The sequence below is a fragment of the Buteo buteo genome, chromosome Z, assembly GCF_964188355.1.
Source record: "Buteo buteo chromosome Z, bButBut1.hap1.1, whole genome shotgun sequence".
Lineage (NCBI taxonomy): Eukaryota > Metazoa > Chordata > Aves > Accipitriformes > Accipitridae > Buteo > Buteo buteo.
This window is the reverse complement of record NC_134204.1, coordinates 70,200,752-70,217,784: the sequence shown is the minus strand read 5'-3', so window position 1 is coordinate 70,217,784 and position 17,033 is coordinate 70,200,752. Positions and strand designations below refer to the sequence as shown.

The window sequence follows — 17,033 nt, the reverse complement described above, 5'->3', positions numbered from 1 at the left end:
GGAAACCCAAGAAGCTAGAGCACTGCACTATGAAGAGAAAAGGAATAAAAACTCAGACTTGTTAATACAAAGAATTTTTCACTGGCACCCTCTAAATACATTTAAGGAAAACACTGTCATGTTGGCTGCAACATATCTTCTCTGCGCCCCATGACTGAAAAGAAAAACTGTAGCTATTTTGAGACTACCTGAGGACCCCTTTAGTGTACAAGAATTACCAACTGGTGCAGCCAGGTTTGTGCTGGAGTCATTTGACCTCTAGCATGTGATCCAGTTAAGGGTAATGCCAAAGAAAATTGTGTGCATTCTTGACAAATCTTCATCAAGCTGATTCAGAAAGCAAAGGAAGTCATCAAGGCTGTGATGAGTTAGAAGGGTTTTGCTTCAGCATTTCCTGTGATTCCCACTAGTTAATCACTAGCTCTGCATATCTCATCATACGGGCTATGCAAAGCTCAAGAAAGTAATTGTTGCAGGATTTATGGACTAAACTTCCCGTAACAATGTTTTACCCCTAAACCCAGTAGGTGCAAACCATTTCCTTCCAAACATGAGTAACCACTCTTCCTTTCTAACCACTCTTCCTTATTATTCTTTTGTTATCTTTTTCTTCTTTGCACTGAACAAAACTCTTAATTAGAAATGCCAGTATGTAAACAATTACTAAAACAATTTTAAATAAGAATTATTTTCAAATAATGGCTCCTGACTAATGTATGCCTTTTGGCTGACATTCTGTATTGCAGAATAGGAGCACAGTTTTCATGGCAGAGGCAAATAGTGAAGATGATTGCTAGGCAAGCTGCCTGAATAGGAGCAAATCTGAATTGCTCTTGCTACCAGAGTCCACACATTTCCACCTGGTGGCATGTAACATTGACAGCTGCACAATGGCAGTTCTTGCTGCTGTTGTGTACAAGTTGAGCACAGAGGTTTGTAGAGTGGCAACTGGGATGCAGCAAGGGAAGGAGAGGCGCCTGGGAGGAATCCAGGGCAAGCTGGGAAAGCTGCTTTATTGCAAAGGCAGTTGGGTGAAAGGAAGTTCATTGAAAATGAGTATGAGGATATGGATGGGACTTCAGGAAATGAGCTTGTACAGAACTTAAACAGATTGTGTAGGTGTTATGGAGCATGTAATTGTGAAGATGTGTGTGTGTATGGGGCAGTTTCCAGTGAGAGGTGTGTCGTTGATAGACAGGTGGGATTTAGTAGATTTAGTAGTGAGGGGAAAAAAAAGTAGCTATGATGGGAAAAGACCAGCTTTTTGCCTTAAGTCCCGCTCTTTGCCCTGAGAGCACAGAAGTCAAAAAGTTACACTTGTTCTGCCTTTACAGCATGCATGTGTGACAGGGCAGGAGACTCAGGGGAGATGGCAAGGGTGGGGAAGAGATTGTACAGTGGAAGAAGTAAGGGAGAATTAGGACCTCAGGAAGAGGTGGAGTGGTTACACATGGTTGGAAGGAAATGGCTTGGACCTACTGGGTTTAGGGGTAAAATGTTGCCATGGGAAGTTTAGTCCAGAATAGTTGGGAAGGGAAGATGAAAAGAGGTGAAGGGACCAGGGGTTCAAACAGGAGACAAGATGAGAAAGCAAATGAGGGAAGCTACAGGAGCAAGGGAAAATCCAAGGGGGATGAGGAGAATGGGATAAAGAGGGAGAAGTTCAGGATCCTCTTCAGTGCATTGCTTGCCTTGCTTTCGTTCCCCAAAGAAACTCAACCTGAGGTATTTCGAAGGATTATGCTGTGTTCTTTTGGATCCTGTGTTGTTCATCTAGAACAGGGCCAATATCCCCTCACCAGTGTCCCTGCCCTGGCATACGTTGCCCACAGCCCTCAGTTGCCTTGGAGGCATCAAGCACCTTCTCCCAAGTGTGCATCTCCAGCTGTGTCTGCAGCTCTTCCACATGTCTCCTCCAGTATGTTTCTTTCATTTTCTCCTGCCCCCCAACTGCTCTTTCTTAAATATATTTGAGCAGTGGTGCCATGTGTTCCCCTGACTGGCTACAATTCTGGTGTGCAATGGGCTGTTTTTGTCAGAGGCTGGTGCCATCGGTGGAATTTTGGGTTTTTTGCTCATGGGGAGGTTTACATGGCACCGGGCTTGCTGGCAACAGATGGAGTCCAGCTATCTCAAAGGGGGAAAAGGATTCTTGCTCATGAGATGGTGGGGCTCGTAGAGTGGGCTTTAAACTAGGTTTGAAGGGGGAAGGGGATAAAACTATGCTCACCAGAGATGAGCCTGAGGGCAGCATGCCAATGTTGGGGGTGGAATCGATAGTCCAGCTCAAGTGCATCTGTGCCAATGCAGGCAGCATGGGCAATAAACAGGAGGAGCTGGAAGCCATTATGCAGCAGGATAGATATGACTTAGTTGCCATCATAGAAACACAGTGGGACGACTCCCATGGCTGGAGTGCTGCAATGGATGACATCTGGATGGATGATGCAATAAGCTCTTCAGAAGGAATAGGCAAGGAAGGAGAGGTGGTGGGGTGGGTCTCTGTGTCAGGGAGTGTTTTGATTGTACAGAGCTCCACGATTGTGATGACAAGGTTGAGTGCTTATGGGTAAGGATGAGAGGGAAGGCCAACAAGGCAGATACCATGCTGGGAGTCTGTTATAGACCACCCAACCAGGTTGAAGAGACAGATCAAACATTCTATAAGCAGCTGGCAGTAGTCTCACTATCGAGTGCCCTTGTTCTTGTGAGGGACTTCAACTTTCCAGACATCTGCTGGAAAAACAACACAGCAGAGAGCAAGCAGTCTAGGAGGTTCCTGGAGTGTGTGGGAGATAACTTCCTCACACAGCTGGTAGGTGAGCCTACCAGGGGAGGAGCCTTGATAGACCTACTCTTTACAAACAGGGAAGGACTGGTGGGAGGTGTAATGGACAGAAGCCATCTCGGGCTTAGCAACCATGAAATGATAGAATTCTCAATTTTTGTTGAGGCAAGGAAAGTGGTCAGCAAAACCACCACTATGGACTTCTGGAGGGCAAACTTTGGCCTTTTCAGGACACTGGTTGAGTCTCTTGGGAGACTGTCCTGAAGGGCAAAGGGGTCCATGGAGGCTGGACATTCTTCAAGAAGGAAATCGTAATGGCTCAGGACCGGGCTATTCCCATCTGCCGCAAGACAAACCGCTGAGGAAGATGACCAGCCTGGCTGAACAGGGAGCTTTTGCTAGGACTCAAAAAAAAAAGGAGAGTTTACCATCTTTGGAAGAAAAGGCAGGCAACTCAGGAAGAGTACAGGCATCTTGTTAGGTCATGCAGAGAGGAAATTAGAAAACCAAAAGCTCAGCTAGAATTAAATCTGGCCACCATCGTAAGGGACAACAAAAAATGTTTTATGAATATGTTAACAGTAAAAAGAGAGCCAAGGAGAATATCTATCCTTTATTGGATACAGAGGGGAACATTGCCACCAGAGATGAGGAAAAGGCTGAGGTACTTGATGCCTTCTTTACCTCAGTCTTTAATAGTGAGACCAATTATCCTTAGGGTACTCAGCCCCCTGAGCTGGAAAGACAGGGACAGAGAGCAGAATATACCCCCCATAATCCAGGAGGAAGCAGTTAATGACATGCTAGGCCACCTGGACACTCACAAGTTTATGGGACCAGATGGGATCCATCCAAGAGTACTGAGGGAGCTGGTGGAGGAGCTTGCCAAGCCACTCTCCATCATTTATCAGCAATCCTGGTCAACAGGGGAGGTCCCAGACAACTGGAGACTTGCCAATGCAACGCCCATCTACAAGAAGGGTCAGAGGGAGGATCCACGGAACTACAGGCCTTTCAGCCTGACCTCGGTACCAGGGAGCATTATGGAGTGGTTCATCTTGAGTGCACTCATATGGCATGTGCAGGGGATCAGGCCCAGCCAGCATGGGTTCATGAAAGGCAGGTCCTGCTTGACCAACCTGATCTCCTTCTATGACCAGGTGACCCGCCTAGTGGATGAGGGAAGGGCTGTGGCTGTTGTCTACCCGGACTTTAGTAAAGCCTTTGACACCATTTCCCACAGTGTTTTCCTGGAGAAAATGCCTGCTCATGGCTTGGACAGGTGTACTCTTCACTACATAAAAACTGGCTGGATGGCTGGGCCCAAAGAGTGGTGGTGAACAGAGTTAAATCCAGTTGGCGGCCAGTCACAAGTGGTGTTCCCCAGGGCTCAGTACTGGGGCCAGTTCTCTTTAATGTCTCTATCAGTGGTCTGGACGAGGGGATTGAATGTACCCTCAGTAAGTTTGCAGCTGACACCAAGTTGGGAGGGAGTGTTGATCTGCTTGAGGGGGCGAAGGCTCTACAGAGGGATCTGGACAGGCTGGATCTATGGGCCAAGGCCAATTGTATGAGATTCAACAAGGCTCAGTGCTGGGTCCTACTCTTGGGTCATGACAACCCCATGCAATGCTGCAGGCTTGGGGAAGAGTGGCTGGAAAGCTGCCCAGCAGAGAAAGACCTGGGGGTGCTGGTTGACAGCTGGCTGAATATGAGCCAGCAGTGTGCCCAGGTGGCCAAGAAGGCCAAGAGCATCCTGGCCTGTATCAGAAATAGTGTGGCCAGCAGGAGCAGGGAAGCGATCATCCCCCTTGTACTTGGCACTGGTGAGGCCACTGTGTTCAGTTTTGGGCCCCTCACTACAGGAAAGACATGGAGGTGCTGGAGCGTGTCCAGAGAAGGGCAACCAAGTTGGTGAGGGGCCTGGAGCACAAGTCTTATGAGGAGCGGCTGAGGGAGCTGGGGCTGTTCAGTCTAGAAAAGAGGAGGCTGAGGGGAGACCTTATCGCTCTCTACAACGACCTGAAGGGGGTTGTAGTGAGGTGGGTGCTGGTCTCTTCTGTCAGGTGGCTGGAGACAGGACAAGAGGAAATGGCCTCAAGTTGAGACAAGGGAGATTTAGGTTAGGTATTAGGAAAAATGTCTTTACTGAGAGGGTTGTCAGACATTGGAATGGGCTGCCCAGGGAAGTGGTTGAGTCACTATCCCTGGAGGTATTCAAAAAGTGCGTAGACAAGGCACTTCAGGACACGGTTTAGGGGGCATGGTTGACGGTTGGACTCAATGATCTTAAAGGTCTTTTCCAGCCTAAATGATTCTATGATTCTATAATTTCTGAGATAGCTGGATGCAGCTGTTAAGGCACAGAGCAGTTTCTGGCCCATCAGCAGCCACCGTTGCCTAAACCTTGACAGTGCTGATCAATACAGTCCCATAGTCTCCCTTGCAGCCTCCATCACCACCTGTCCCACAGCACACAGCTTGCAGCTTTCCTCCAAACACCAGGGCTGGCACTAAGAAATATGTGTTGCCGCTTGTCCCCCTGCTGCCACGCGCTCTCCCTGCCAGTTTCTCCATCACTGTAAGCCAAGCTGTTCCCAGTAGCAAGAGAGACTTCAGAGCTGTATTAATCGAGGTCCAAGAGCACCAGCCAACTGCTCCTCTGCACCTCCAGGCACAGCTGCCCTGCTGCCTCCCTCTGCCTGTGCCCCCTTTCCTCCCTGGCATCCCAAGGAACCTCCCAGGCAGATGAAGAGAAAGCAGCTGGTTGTGGAGCCTGGGTGGTCAATGTGCAAGCTACATGCCCCCTGGCTGCACTGATAGCACACATGGATGAGGCAGGTGGAGCAACCTGCTCCTTTCAGGATTGTTGCAAGTCCCAGAAGGGTGAGTATGGGTTAGGGAAAAAGGGGCAGGGGTTAAAGTGCCATAAATGAACAGTGATGTAGCCTTGCCACATTGGTGTTGTGCAGTGACACAGAGGACAAAAAGAGCTGTCACCTTTGCATCCCCTGGGCCAGAGGTGCAGGGGCTCCTGGAGCAGGGTGTGATGGATGGACCCGACTCCTTGACCAAACTGGTGGTAGTTTGATTCAAGCTCCAAAGGCAGTAAAGGCCTAGGCCTTAACTGGGCCAAAAACTTCACTAGTTCCAACCTGTTCTCTGAAAGCTCACACAGGAACAGGATGACATGGTGAGCACTGATGCGTATGAGCTTGGAAACTGGAACACTGACCGTGTGATTAACACAAGAATAGCAGGTGGTTCTTCCAAGACTCATTTGTCAAGGAACAAAGGAAGTTGTGGGTACAAGAAGTCTCATGCTTACCTTTTCTATTGCATGTAATTTGACTGTGAGCCAACCACTTCATTCCATAAATACTACAGCCTAAGTGAGCCTTCTTTGAGCTCTCCTTGCTAAGCAGCTGGCTGCATGGCGGTGATCTCCTCACTCCTCGAGGCTGACAGACCCCTTACCAACTGCAGATCTTTGGTAAGTGAAAGATACCGTGCATAACATTGTATTATAGTGCACTAAGATTTTGTATCAGTAACTTTGAATCATTACTCTATGTTCTGTGCAGTAAGTGATAGAGTGAACCTTGCCATCTGTTAAGTCTCACTTTTGTAATATCTCACTTCAGCAAAACCACTGTTGCTGCTACTTTTGGCGATTCTTTAACCAAAAAGTCGAAACCTTCCCTGCAGCAGAGGGACAACGGGCTCTGGTCTTTTGGGGTCTGTTGTCCATCATTTTTTGTGATGGGATGTTCTCTGAGGCAAGGACCTGAGCGGGGATGGTGGGCTGACCTTGGCCAGCTGCGGGATGCCTGTCCTGATGCTCTCTCACTCCTCAACTAGGCACAGGGAGGAAACGTGGTGAAAAAGCTCGCCTGTCGAGATAAAGACAGGGAGATCATTCACCAGTTGCCGTCATGGGCAAAACGGACTTGACTTGGGGAGGTTGATTTGATTTATCGCCCATTAAGATCAACTCGGAGGGTGCAAAACAACCCGCCAAATTAAAGCACCACCTCCCCCCACCCTCCCTCTTTGCCAGGCTCGTCCTCACGCCCGACTCTTCCACCTCCTCCCCTCGCACAGCCCAGCGGGAAGGAGGAAGGGGGGTCGAGGTCAGCCCCTAACCGCTCCTCTCTGCCGCTCGTTCCTCCTCACGCTGCTTCCCTGCCCCAGCCTGGGGTCCCTCCCGCGGGCCGCCGTTCCTCCAGGGCACGTCTACCTGCTCCACCGCGTCCTCTCCAGGGGCTGCGGGGGAGCTCCTGCTCCGGCGCCCGCAGCGCCTCCTGCCGCGCCCGTCTCGCTGACCTTGGTGCTGTTCCTCACTTTGTGGGTTTCCCCCCCCAGTCCTCCGCTCGCCTGGCATTTCCCCCCGTTCTTAAGTAGGCTTTCCCAGAGGCGCCGCCAGCTTGGCCCAGGGGCTCCGGCGCGTCCCGCAACGGACTGGAACCCTCGTGACCGGCACGGGGCTGCCCGCGGCCTCCGCCCGCACAGCTCCCCGCAGCCCCCGCTGCCAGCGCCCGGACGGAGCCGGTACAGAGGGGGAGGTAGCGCTCGAAGAGGGGACGCCGTCGTGTGCGACAGCGGGCACAGAGAGGGAGGAACGGCGAGGAAGGCGAGCGCGGGGGGAGGGAGGTAACTGGCAGAGGAGGAAAGCGGGGAGAGCGACCTCGCCCGCGGGACGCCCAGCTGCCGGCCGTAACGGCGGGCTGTTGGGGGCGTCGGGAGGTGGGCTCGGAGCCCGCTGCCGAGGCAGCAGCCCGCCTGAGACCGGTCAAGAAGATGCTGAGGCCAGACCTCTGGCTCCGGGCTTGGTAACGAGGCGGCGGGCAGGAGGAAGCGGCCGCTTTTGCTGCCTCCCTTCGGCCGTGTGGAAGGCAGGGCGCCGGACAGGCCGTGAGGTGCTGTCAGCACCGGAGTGCCGGGCTGGCCGGCGGGGAGGACCTGCAGTCTTCCCTGGAGGAAGGGGTTTTGTTCTCCCCTTGTGCCCCTTCTCCTTGGCGTCTCAGCCACTAAAATTAGCTCCCTGCCTTTCGTGTGCTTCCTCCTTGTCAGGTTCACCGGCTCCGTCCCGTCCCGTCCCGTCCCGTCCCCCCCTTTCTGATTTGAACATCCAGAAAGGAGAAAACAAGAGGCAGAAACACCTGATAAACCCGGCAGTTTAGAACAAATGGGGCGGGGGGGGGGGGGGGGGGAATGAATTAGAAAATCGAGGAGCATCACCAAGACCTCACTCTGTGTTAGTGTTTTAACACTGAAGTCATAAAGCCCCAGGAAACCGTTTTCCAATGGGGTAAGAACATTACAGATTAATTTTTAACACTGAAAAATGCATATTATTTTTTTTCCCTTCAGCTGCCCCGTTTGTACTGGCCACAGAATGCTACTGAGCACACCGTGTGGCAGAGAGGACTGAGGTGTACAAGGAGCAATCAGCTTGACATTGGATAATGCCCAGGAAGCTTAAAAGAAATTTAACGTATCTGTAACCATTTCTTTGTTTTTCTTCCCTCCTTTCCCCCCACAAATACTAGGGACATTTTTACCATATCTCCAAAACTTATTTACAGTCACATGCTCATGGTGGGGAAGACTTGTCCCTGAAGGAACCATTAGGAGTTTCACCACCAGAATCAATCTTTCTGAATGTCACCTAAGATTTTAATCTACATGTACACCCTCACTTACTCGTCCCCTACCACCCACTCAGTAAAAACTGTTCTGAGTAGATTGCAGGCTGCACGTTATCATGTATGCCATGATAAATAAATATCATAACTCATGCACAATTCAGAAACAGTTCAGCTACACATACATAAGTATTAGCAAAATGGAAGAAAAGAAGTTATTAAGTATAAGGTGGCTTAATCATAATTTTCATATTTATAGAGTTAATAATTCCTGTTTTCTCCATTATGTAGAATATGGAGAAATCAGAAGAACATTGGAAAAAATCTAAGAGAATAAAACAGGTTGTAGGTTTTTGTTTGTGGGTTGCTGCTGTATGAGTACCTTGGAGATGGTGAATTTTTTTTCCCTTGAGGGATTTCTGGTTCATTTTTCATGACAAGGAAAACAGCCTGTGGAGCAAAATGAAGGTACATGTAGCAGCATTTAAATCACCTAGCTAAGGTCTGCTGCTAGAATGTTACATCAACTTTTGGTTTTAAAAGTGTTTGGAGGTAAAGAAAATAGTGTGGTAAATAATAAATTTACTTGTCCTCAGCCTGGGTTGTGAAATACGTCAGAGAGTGGATGGATACTGCTGATGAAGATATAAAAGACATGTTGGACTATTTGTCTAAGTGCAACAGGAGAATTTATAAGACTTGACAGTTTTGGATGTTTATTACGATTTAGCTGTGTTCTAGGGAAGAGTAATGAAAGCCATAAGTGATTCCAGCGTGATGGAAATTGGCATCTGGAGGTAACAGGAGGAGGCCAAGTTGTCTCCACTAGTGCAACAAACAACCCTGAAAGGCAGGAAGCTGAACTGTGAGGTTGCATTGTCACTTTACCTATTGGGGAGCATATTTATTTGATGACTTTTGTCTGTTGGAGGTGGTGAACAGAATCCAGAATGTTTTGTCTGAAGTGGTAAATTATTCCTTTACTACATCCATGTCCTAAAAAAAAAAAATCTCAATTTTTGTAAAATGCAGTAGTTATTACAGTGTTTTTGTTTACTTACCTTTAAGAAAAAAGACCTCTAAGAAATACATTTGCTCTGTGAACATACCACAGATACAAGTAATAAATGAGGACTCTCATCACAGTTTATATCATTTCTCAATTCCCCCTCTTTGTGCTAAGTACTATTTAAAAGCCATTATTAATGAGACAGAAAGTGTGAGGTCCTTTAAGACAGTTACCTGGCACTGTCTTCAGCTTGCTTCTCTGGGGAGCGCTATTTTGATTATTTGTCTTCTGTTTCAGTCGCTCTGGGGCTAATGTCGTACTTCCACTGTCAGAGGAATTGTGCAGCAGTAAACCCACGCTGTGCCAGCCCCTTCCTTTGGTAAGTACAATTTAAAATTCTGGAGAACCTCCTTTCCCTCTTGCTGTCTGCTCTGAACTGAACCTACACCCTTTAGAACTGCAGGTTTTCAAAATGTAAGTCTGGCAGATCTCTTCTGCCTATTGCATGACAATCAGAAGACGCACATGATTTTATAATTGGTTGGTAAGTTGCCTTTCCACATCTTTACAGCTCAGTCCATAGCTGATCCTGAGGAAGATTAATTTATTCTCATTCTTAATTTGGCTGGCACCAGATGTCCTATAGAGATTTCGAGATGCATACTTGAATGTGCCACACACCTGACTGCTGGTTTCTGAGCCCACAGACATCTCTGCAGAGCTAGGCTATGAGGAAGATGGGACTATTGCACTGGGTCAGTCTAATCCATGTGGGCAGAGGGAGATTAAAGCCATAGGGACAGCATCTTGTCTTGCCCTGGTGAAGGTGGTGAACATGCTTACAGATCTCAGCCAGAAAGTCTCCAATGGCATGAACAAATACAACTTGAAAACAATGTGCCTTCACTCTGGCAAGCCCTGCAGACATAACAGCTTTTTAGGCTGCTGAGATCAAGCAGCCTGAAGTGTCTGGAATGTCAGTCACCACATTTCACACCAGCTGAAATATTTAGCAGTGCAATCTGCAAGGATCATAAATACAAACATTAAATTCTTGAAAGAGCAGATACAGAAAAATATTTCTTTTATGAAAATCATAAACAAATGCAGTTCCTTCCAAATCTCAACATCTTCTGAAACTGTTCTCTGACCAGAAACATCTGTCTCTTGGATAAGACCAAGTCTCTTTTAACATAACACAGCCTCTGATTTTCTTCCTCCCTTAATCTGCTTTTAGCCTTGTCAGCTGTGCCAAGGGTCTGGGATGAAATTGCCAGTTCTTAGCCATATGCTACAGCCACAGTGGGATGTTGAGATGTGGATGATCATCTCCAGGAAGTACTTGCTGTATTCAAAAGGTGTGGGAGAACACAGGTTTTGGTGGAGGAAAAGTGCAACTGATGGTTGTCCTCAAGAGTTTAAATTTTTATGGAAGAGACCAGTGTTTAGTGCATTCCCCCTGGATTATCAGTACAGCCAGACCAAAAACAGTAGATGAAAAAACTCTGCTTCAGGACCCAGAATACTTTCCTTTGGATAATTAGGTTCTGCAGACTTGAGAGTGGATGTCTGAGACTCACAGTCTCCCTTGTTCCCCTATCCTCTTTCAGAACATGCTATGGAGGATAACCAGTCCTGTGAGTCTCAAGCAATTTCTGAATCTTGCACAGTTTCCTAGTCACACTCTGCATCATTTTTTAGTATCTTTCCTGGAGATTAAAACTAACACTTTACCATATATATGGAGACAGAAATTCACTACATTTTCTGTGTGGGATATTGTCACTGAGGTGCAAGGGAGTTTGAAACATGCGTTTGGAACAAGATGCTTGCTCCTTTTCTGCTGGTATTTAAAAAGTGGCTTCTGATTTTGGGTGTTTGGCTCCAGGTAACTGCTATTTTCCAAAGGAGTCAAATATTTACACCACCAGAGGACATGTGGGAATTCTGTTTTACCTCTTACACTGGTAGCTGCTGATGGCTGTTCTGCTCCTGGACCCTGCACACTGTAATAAAACAGGCACGGATGATGGTCATGCATACTCATAAAGTGCTTTAACAATGCTGGATGCATGGTTGGACACAAGAGGAGATGTAGGAAGCAAATCCTTGTCAGGACTCCAATTTGAGTGCAAATGAAGAGCAGTACTCACTTTCTCTGGAGCAGTAGCCTTCATTCTTGTTTTATTTGTGGGTCCCTAGCAGATTTCCAGTAGGAAAGCAGGCTCACCCATATAGCAAATATTAACTGCATGGTAATAGCTTTCCTTTTCTAATCCTAAAAGGATGCTCAAGTGCCAGGACTAAAATTGTTACTGTAGAACATCCCGTTGTGAATAGTGTCAGAATCTCAGTCATTCTTAAGGTCACTGAAGAGGAGAAAGGGAAACCCTCTCCGAAATAGGCTAAAGGCTGTTCTTTTCATCTGTCCAAAAAGTGTCCCCTTCTGTTATGAGGTCTCTCCCTTCTCATTGCTATTCCCACTTTGGCTGTCACCCTGCAGGGCTGACGTGCGGAAAACAGACTCCACAATCAGTGAGATTGTAAAGTAGGTATGTTCATTCAGCACTGGGCGGCACGGGGGGTAGTCCCACCAAAGTTGTGCGCGCCCGACTCGGCAGTTTGCCTCAAGTTTATCCAGTCAGGTATTACATATTCACAATACGCCTATACATATGCATGACCTATCCCCGCTTCATATTAAAGTTAGCTCCGAGAGGTCATTTCCATAGTCCCCTCCCAACTGCGCCTGCGCAGGGCCTCTTTATGGTGGTTGTCTGGTGGTCGCAGAGATGAAGATAGATGACTCCTCTTCGTCACCGCTAGTAACCTCTTTCCTTGCGCAGGCTCAGTGATTTCTAGGTATTCACCCAAGCCGCAAGACCAGTCTTAGCTGGCTCTTGGGGCCTGCTCCTGCTTCTTATCAAGGACTGTCTTTACCTCATTGGCTGGGTCTTGAGATCAGCTCTTCTTATCAAGGACTGTCTCTACCTCAGCTAATTTCAACAATGTAAGCAGTAAACATCATCTTTCACCCCCCTTTATTATGTCTACTGAGATTCTTTTGACTCCCCTTGTCTCAGGGCTGGGCTGCAACAGAGGGAACTAAAGGCCTGGACTCCTCTCCTGCTTTTCTCAGAGAAGTGCTGGCCCTTTTGGCAGTGGTGAAATGAAGATCTCTGGGACAGGGTTTGGGCAACAATCCTAAAGTGCCAGATAACCTGGCAGAGGCCACTACACCACCTTTCAGAGGCAATGGGAGAGACATGGCAGCACCTGGGGAAGGGTTGAAGGAACTCCCCAAAAGGTTAAATATTTCTGGTGGTGTTTGGGGTTAAAGCGTGAGGCACTGGAACTGCATATATTGCATAAAAAGCTTTAACTAAGTACCTTCACAAGTTGGGTAGGAAGAAGTAGCTAACAGCCATCCCAATCAGTTGCCTCCACCATTTCTGTGTGACGGGGTAGAGGTGATGGATGGCCTTTGTAGGAAAGACTCACAGAACCCGTAGTCCTCCCTGGGTGCTTTGTAAGCAGTGTGAGTGATGCACTTCTTTGATGCACTTCTTTTCTATTAAACCTAAAAGTTACACGTTCTATTTATACACAAAATCTTTTGCAAAGCTAAGGACTGAGATTTAAAAGCCAAGAAGTTTACTCTTAATCCATTGGTTGAAGTCTTCAGGAAGAAAATTGTGAATCTGCAGGGAATAGTCTAGTTGTTATGGTCATAGCTTTGACACACACTTTGGGTGTCTATGAATAATGTCACAGAATCTGCCCAGGCCGCTCCTGCTCCCCCTCCCCGCGGCCGCGGCCGCTGATTTTTGGAGCTTTGCGAACAGAACCGCAGCTAGGACAACAGTGTCACCTGCTGGTGAGAGAAACGTGACTGTCGCCGCGTGCTGTTCTCTTCCACTGCGCATCGCCCACTGCTTTTATGTGTTCTGTGAGAATACCGCTCCTCACCTTTACATTAAAGGTGACAATGCGGTGAAGCGGTGCCAGTAACAGATTCAGAGATGACAGTATTTCTTTCAATTTCTGTGTTATTTAAACACTAAAGATTTTCCGAGGTTTGCTTGACAAATTATAGAGTGGCTTTGATGATACAGCTTTTGTTTATGTTAGTTATATTATTTTAATACAGTTTTAAAATCGAGGCTGATATTAAGCCACATTTTGTTCTGCATTTGCTGTTGGTTAAGAATACATAAAAACACAGTATGAATATCACCTGCTCACCTTAAAACCTTCACTTAAAAGTCTGGGAATCTCACACTTCTGTATATGTCTAACACACATGTATGTATGTATTTCACAAGGGTAGTCAAGTAAGTGATCATGCAGAAGAAAACTGCAAGAAAAGCAATTCTGCCCAGGAAACACCTGCAGAAGGAAATGTCTCTCCTGCTAAAGACTGCTCAGCATCACAAAAACAATTGGTATGATTTCTCCAGTACCATTTTATTATCAAGATACTTACCATTGCCTTTAATGTCTTCTATAATTACAAAAATAAAAAGCTGGAATCATTAGGGAAACATCAGTAATAACAACAGTGGAATAACTCAAGTTTGCAGTGCAGTGATTTAGAGGGCTAAGAGCACTTCTGAGATCAAATGAAATAGTAAGTAGGGAAATAGGAGAGTGCTCTTAGAGGGAGGACTATCTCCATAGCTTATTATTTGTTTCCAACATGAAATTGCATAATTCATGATCATGGACAATGGTGATGCTGAGGCATATTTTCTGCACTGAAAATCTACCCCAGACTCAAAAGCAGAAATGTCTGAATAGTGTAGGTGCATGAGATAACCCTATAGGTTTTCAGGAGGATGCAACTGAAGATGCACAGCATGGACAACTTTGTAAATAAGTGCACTCAAGTGCACAGTTATTTCCAAATCACCGTATCAGCAGATTGGACTGAACTGCCATTGCTTTCCCCATGAGAAGCAATGAAGGCACTCACTTGTTCGTAAAAAATGACTGTGGACTCTGAAAGGAATGACATACACCAGGAAAGCTGAGGGGTGGCAAGTCACCTCCATTTACCAAAGAGGAGAAAAGATAAATTTGTATGTAAGTTTGTGCCTTTGCATAATGAATGACAAGTGTATGTGCAATGTCCACAGTTATTGTCCAAAGAGAAATTGTTTGACAAAATGCCTATGATGGTTTGCATTGACTTCAGGCATGACTTTCAACCTACATGGGCTATGTGGAATGGCCATACAGAGAGCTGATGTTTTAACCTCCAAAACTATTTAGCAGTTTTAGCTAACTGCAAACACAAAGTCCATAAAGTAGGCAAGAAAATGCTCCCTCCTATTTCTCAAAAATTTTTCTCCGTTTAGCTTCTTTATTTTTGTCTATGCTTTTTTCATACTCCTCACTTGTGCAAATGCTTCTTTCCTGCACTAGTTGCCCCTCCAGACATTTCTTTTGCCCCCAGATTGTTTGGACAAAGATGGTTTCTAGGCATCTGAGGGAGCAGTGAAAGTAAGTGTGAATCCAGCTGAGATGCCTGTAATCATAGTACTTGTTTTTACATTATAGATAAAGTAGAGGAAAAAAAATACATGGTTCTCCCTCCCACAAGACAACTTTCATACTCTATGCCACTGTACCAATCATGTATTCAGGGTCATGGTTCCTTTTCCTGTCATGATGCACAGTCGGTCAAAGGAATACTCAATTAACAGTTAGACAAGCAAACATTTTAAACAGTGTGATCTTAATTTAGGTTGCTTTGTTTTCCTACCTGTGTTAAGTTATCAAGAATATTAATTTTAATGTCATTTGAAAGCAAGTGAGGACATTTGGCAGCTAGTAAATATTTGTTCTAATTGTACTAATTCTAAACTTTGTGTTGTTTCTTCATAGCAGCAACTTGAGAGACAATTAAAATGCTTAGCTTTTCAAAATCCAGGACCTCAGGTAGCTGACTTCAATCCTGAAACTAGAGAGCAGAAAAAGAAAGCTTGCATGTCACAGATGAAACAAGGTCTTTTTAATAAGCGCAAGTAAGATGTGCTAATTTATTACTTATTTTATTTAAAAAAATGTCTAGTATGCTGTTTACTGAATATAAATTAAATGAATAAAAGCATAATATTTTGCAGACATTTCTTATTACACATGAAAGCTGTGTTGGGAAAGCAAGTTTTTTTCTGTGTGACGAGAATTTTGATTTACTTCTTTGGCACACTTTCATTTTTAATAACAGTTGCAATTAGGATATAATACTGGTATTTCATTATGCTGTGAGGTTGTTAAAGAGGAAATATTTGCTCCTGGACAGATGTTTTCTGCATTTATTTGGTTTAGTCTTTGAACATGTTGGAGCATTCTCTGAGAATCGCTTTTTCTTCTCTTTCGCAGAACTACAAAGAAGTATGACAAACATGGCAGGCTGCTTTGTAATAACATTGATTTGTGTGATTGCCTGGAAAAGAACTGCCTGGGTTGCTTCTATCCCTGCCCCAAATGCAATTCAAGCAAATGTGGACCAGAATGTCGCTGCAACAGGAAATGGGTTTATGATACAATTGAAACTGAAGGTGGGAATGTGATCAGTGTATTGCCATTTTCTGTCCCTGACTGATTTTGTTCTGGTAGTTTTTGCACCTGAGCAAAGTTCTTCTTCACATTTTATTAAAGTAAATCTTGGCTTTATGAATTGTCTCTAGTGAAGTGCCTGGCAGTGGGGCTTGTGCTTCTTTATTGCTGCCTACCTAGCAGACTTTAACCTTCCCCATTAAGCAAAAGTATGCATTTCATTCTTCCTCATCCTTGTGAGCTTTACTGAGGCATCTAGTCAGTCCTCTCTAAATCTTGACTTTCTAAAACTGAAGGTGATGGGACTGCTGTGGGAAGACAATTTTCTTACCCTTCGAAGTTGAACCACATTACTTGTAATGAGTTTTTTTTCTTGTCAATTTCTCTGCTTGTTCATTTACTCAGATGTGTGACACAGCTTGCTCTTTTGTGAATGCTTGTCCAAGTGTCTTTTCCTTCTGATGCATTCATGTCTGGTATAAATGAGGCAGGGGTCATTTGAAATAACAGTTCTTTGAAACTAGGTCACAACTTTCCACGTCCCTCCGTATATAGAGGAGAGTGGAAAAGACTACAATTCTTTCTTGCTGCCCAGGCTACAAGACTGAAACCAACATGTTCAGTCAGCATTTTTTGTTACAGCATATGGCACACTCAACCTTGATTGGTTATTAATTATATAACTAGAGATAAACGGATTGGATATTTTTTCCTCTGAACAGAGAAGTCTCTTCAGTTCCAGGAGTTTCATCTTCATGCAAGACATGACAGATTTCAAATACCATAACTTACACCCAGTCTTCTTACTAGGTAGGTGTTCTCATTCGTGATGGGCAGTCACAGCCTTTTTGAGGAGTGAGGGTCCCTCTGGATCTTGAAGGGGGGAAGGCTGCAGATTGCCACAGGCAATCTCCAGGAGTGTGCTGCTAGTGGAGAATCATTCATTGGGCCCAGTGCTTGCTGTTTTTGAGGAGACTCTCCCAACTTCAAATGTGGCACCACTTTTCTGACCTACAGAAAGTCA

General features: G+C 45.8%; 1 protein-coding gene across 1 annotated transcript; it reads left to right on the top strand.

Annotated features, from left to right (window-relative positions):
- Positions 1–8,195: 8,195 nt before the first annotated feature.
- Positions 8,196–16,055, top strand: ARL14EPL (ARF like GTPase 14 effector protein like). The gene is made up of 5 exons (XM_075021095.1): positions 8,196–8,285; positions 9,743–9,824; positions 13,771–13,890; positions 15,335–15,474; positions 15,833–16,055. The coding sequence occupies exons 1-5, from the start codon at positions 8,257–8,259 to the stop codon at positions 16,053–16,055; spliced, it is 594 nt and encodes a 197-aa protein (XP_074877196.1). The 5' UTR covers positions 8,196–8,256.
- The last annotated feature ends 978 nt before the right edge of the window (positions 16,056–17,033 follow it).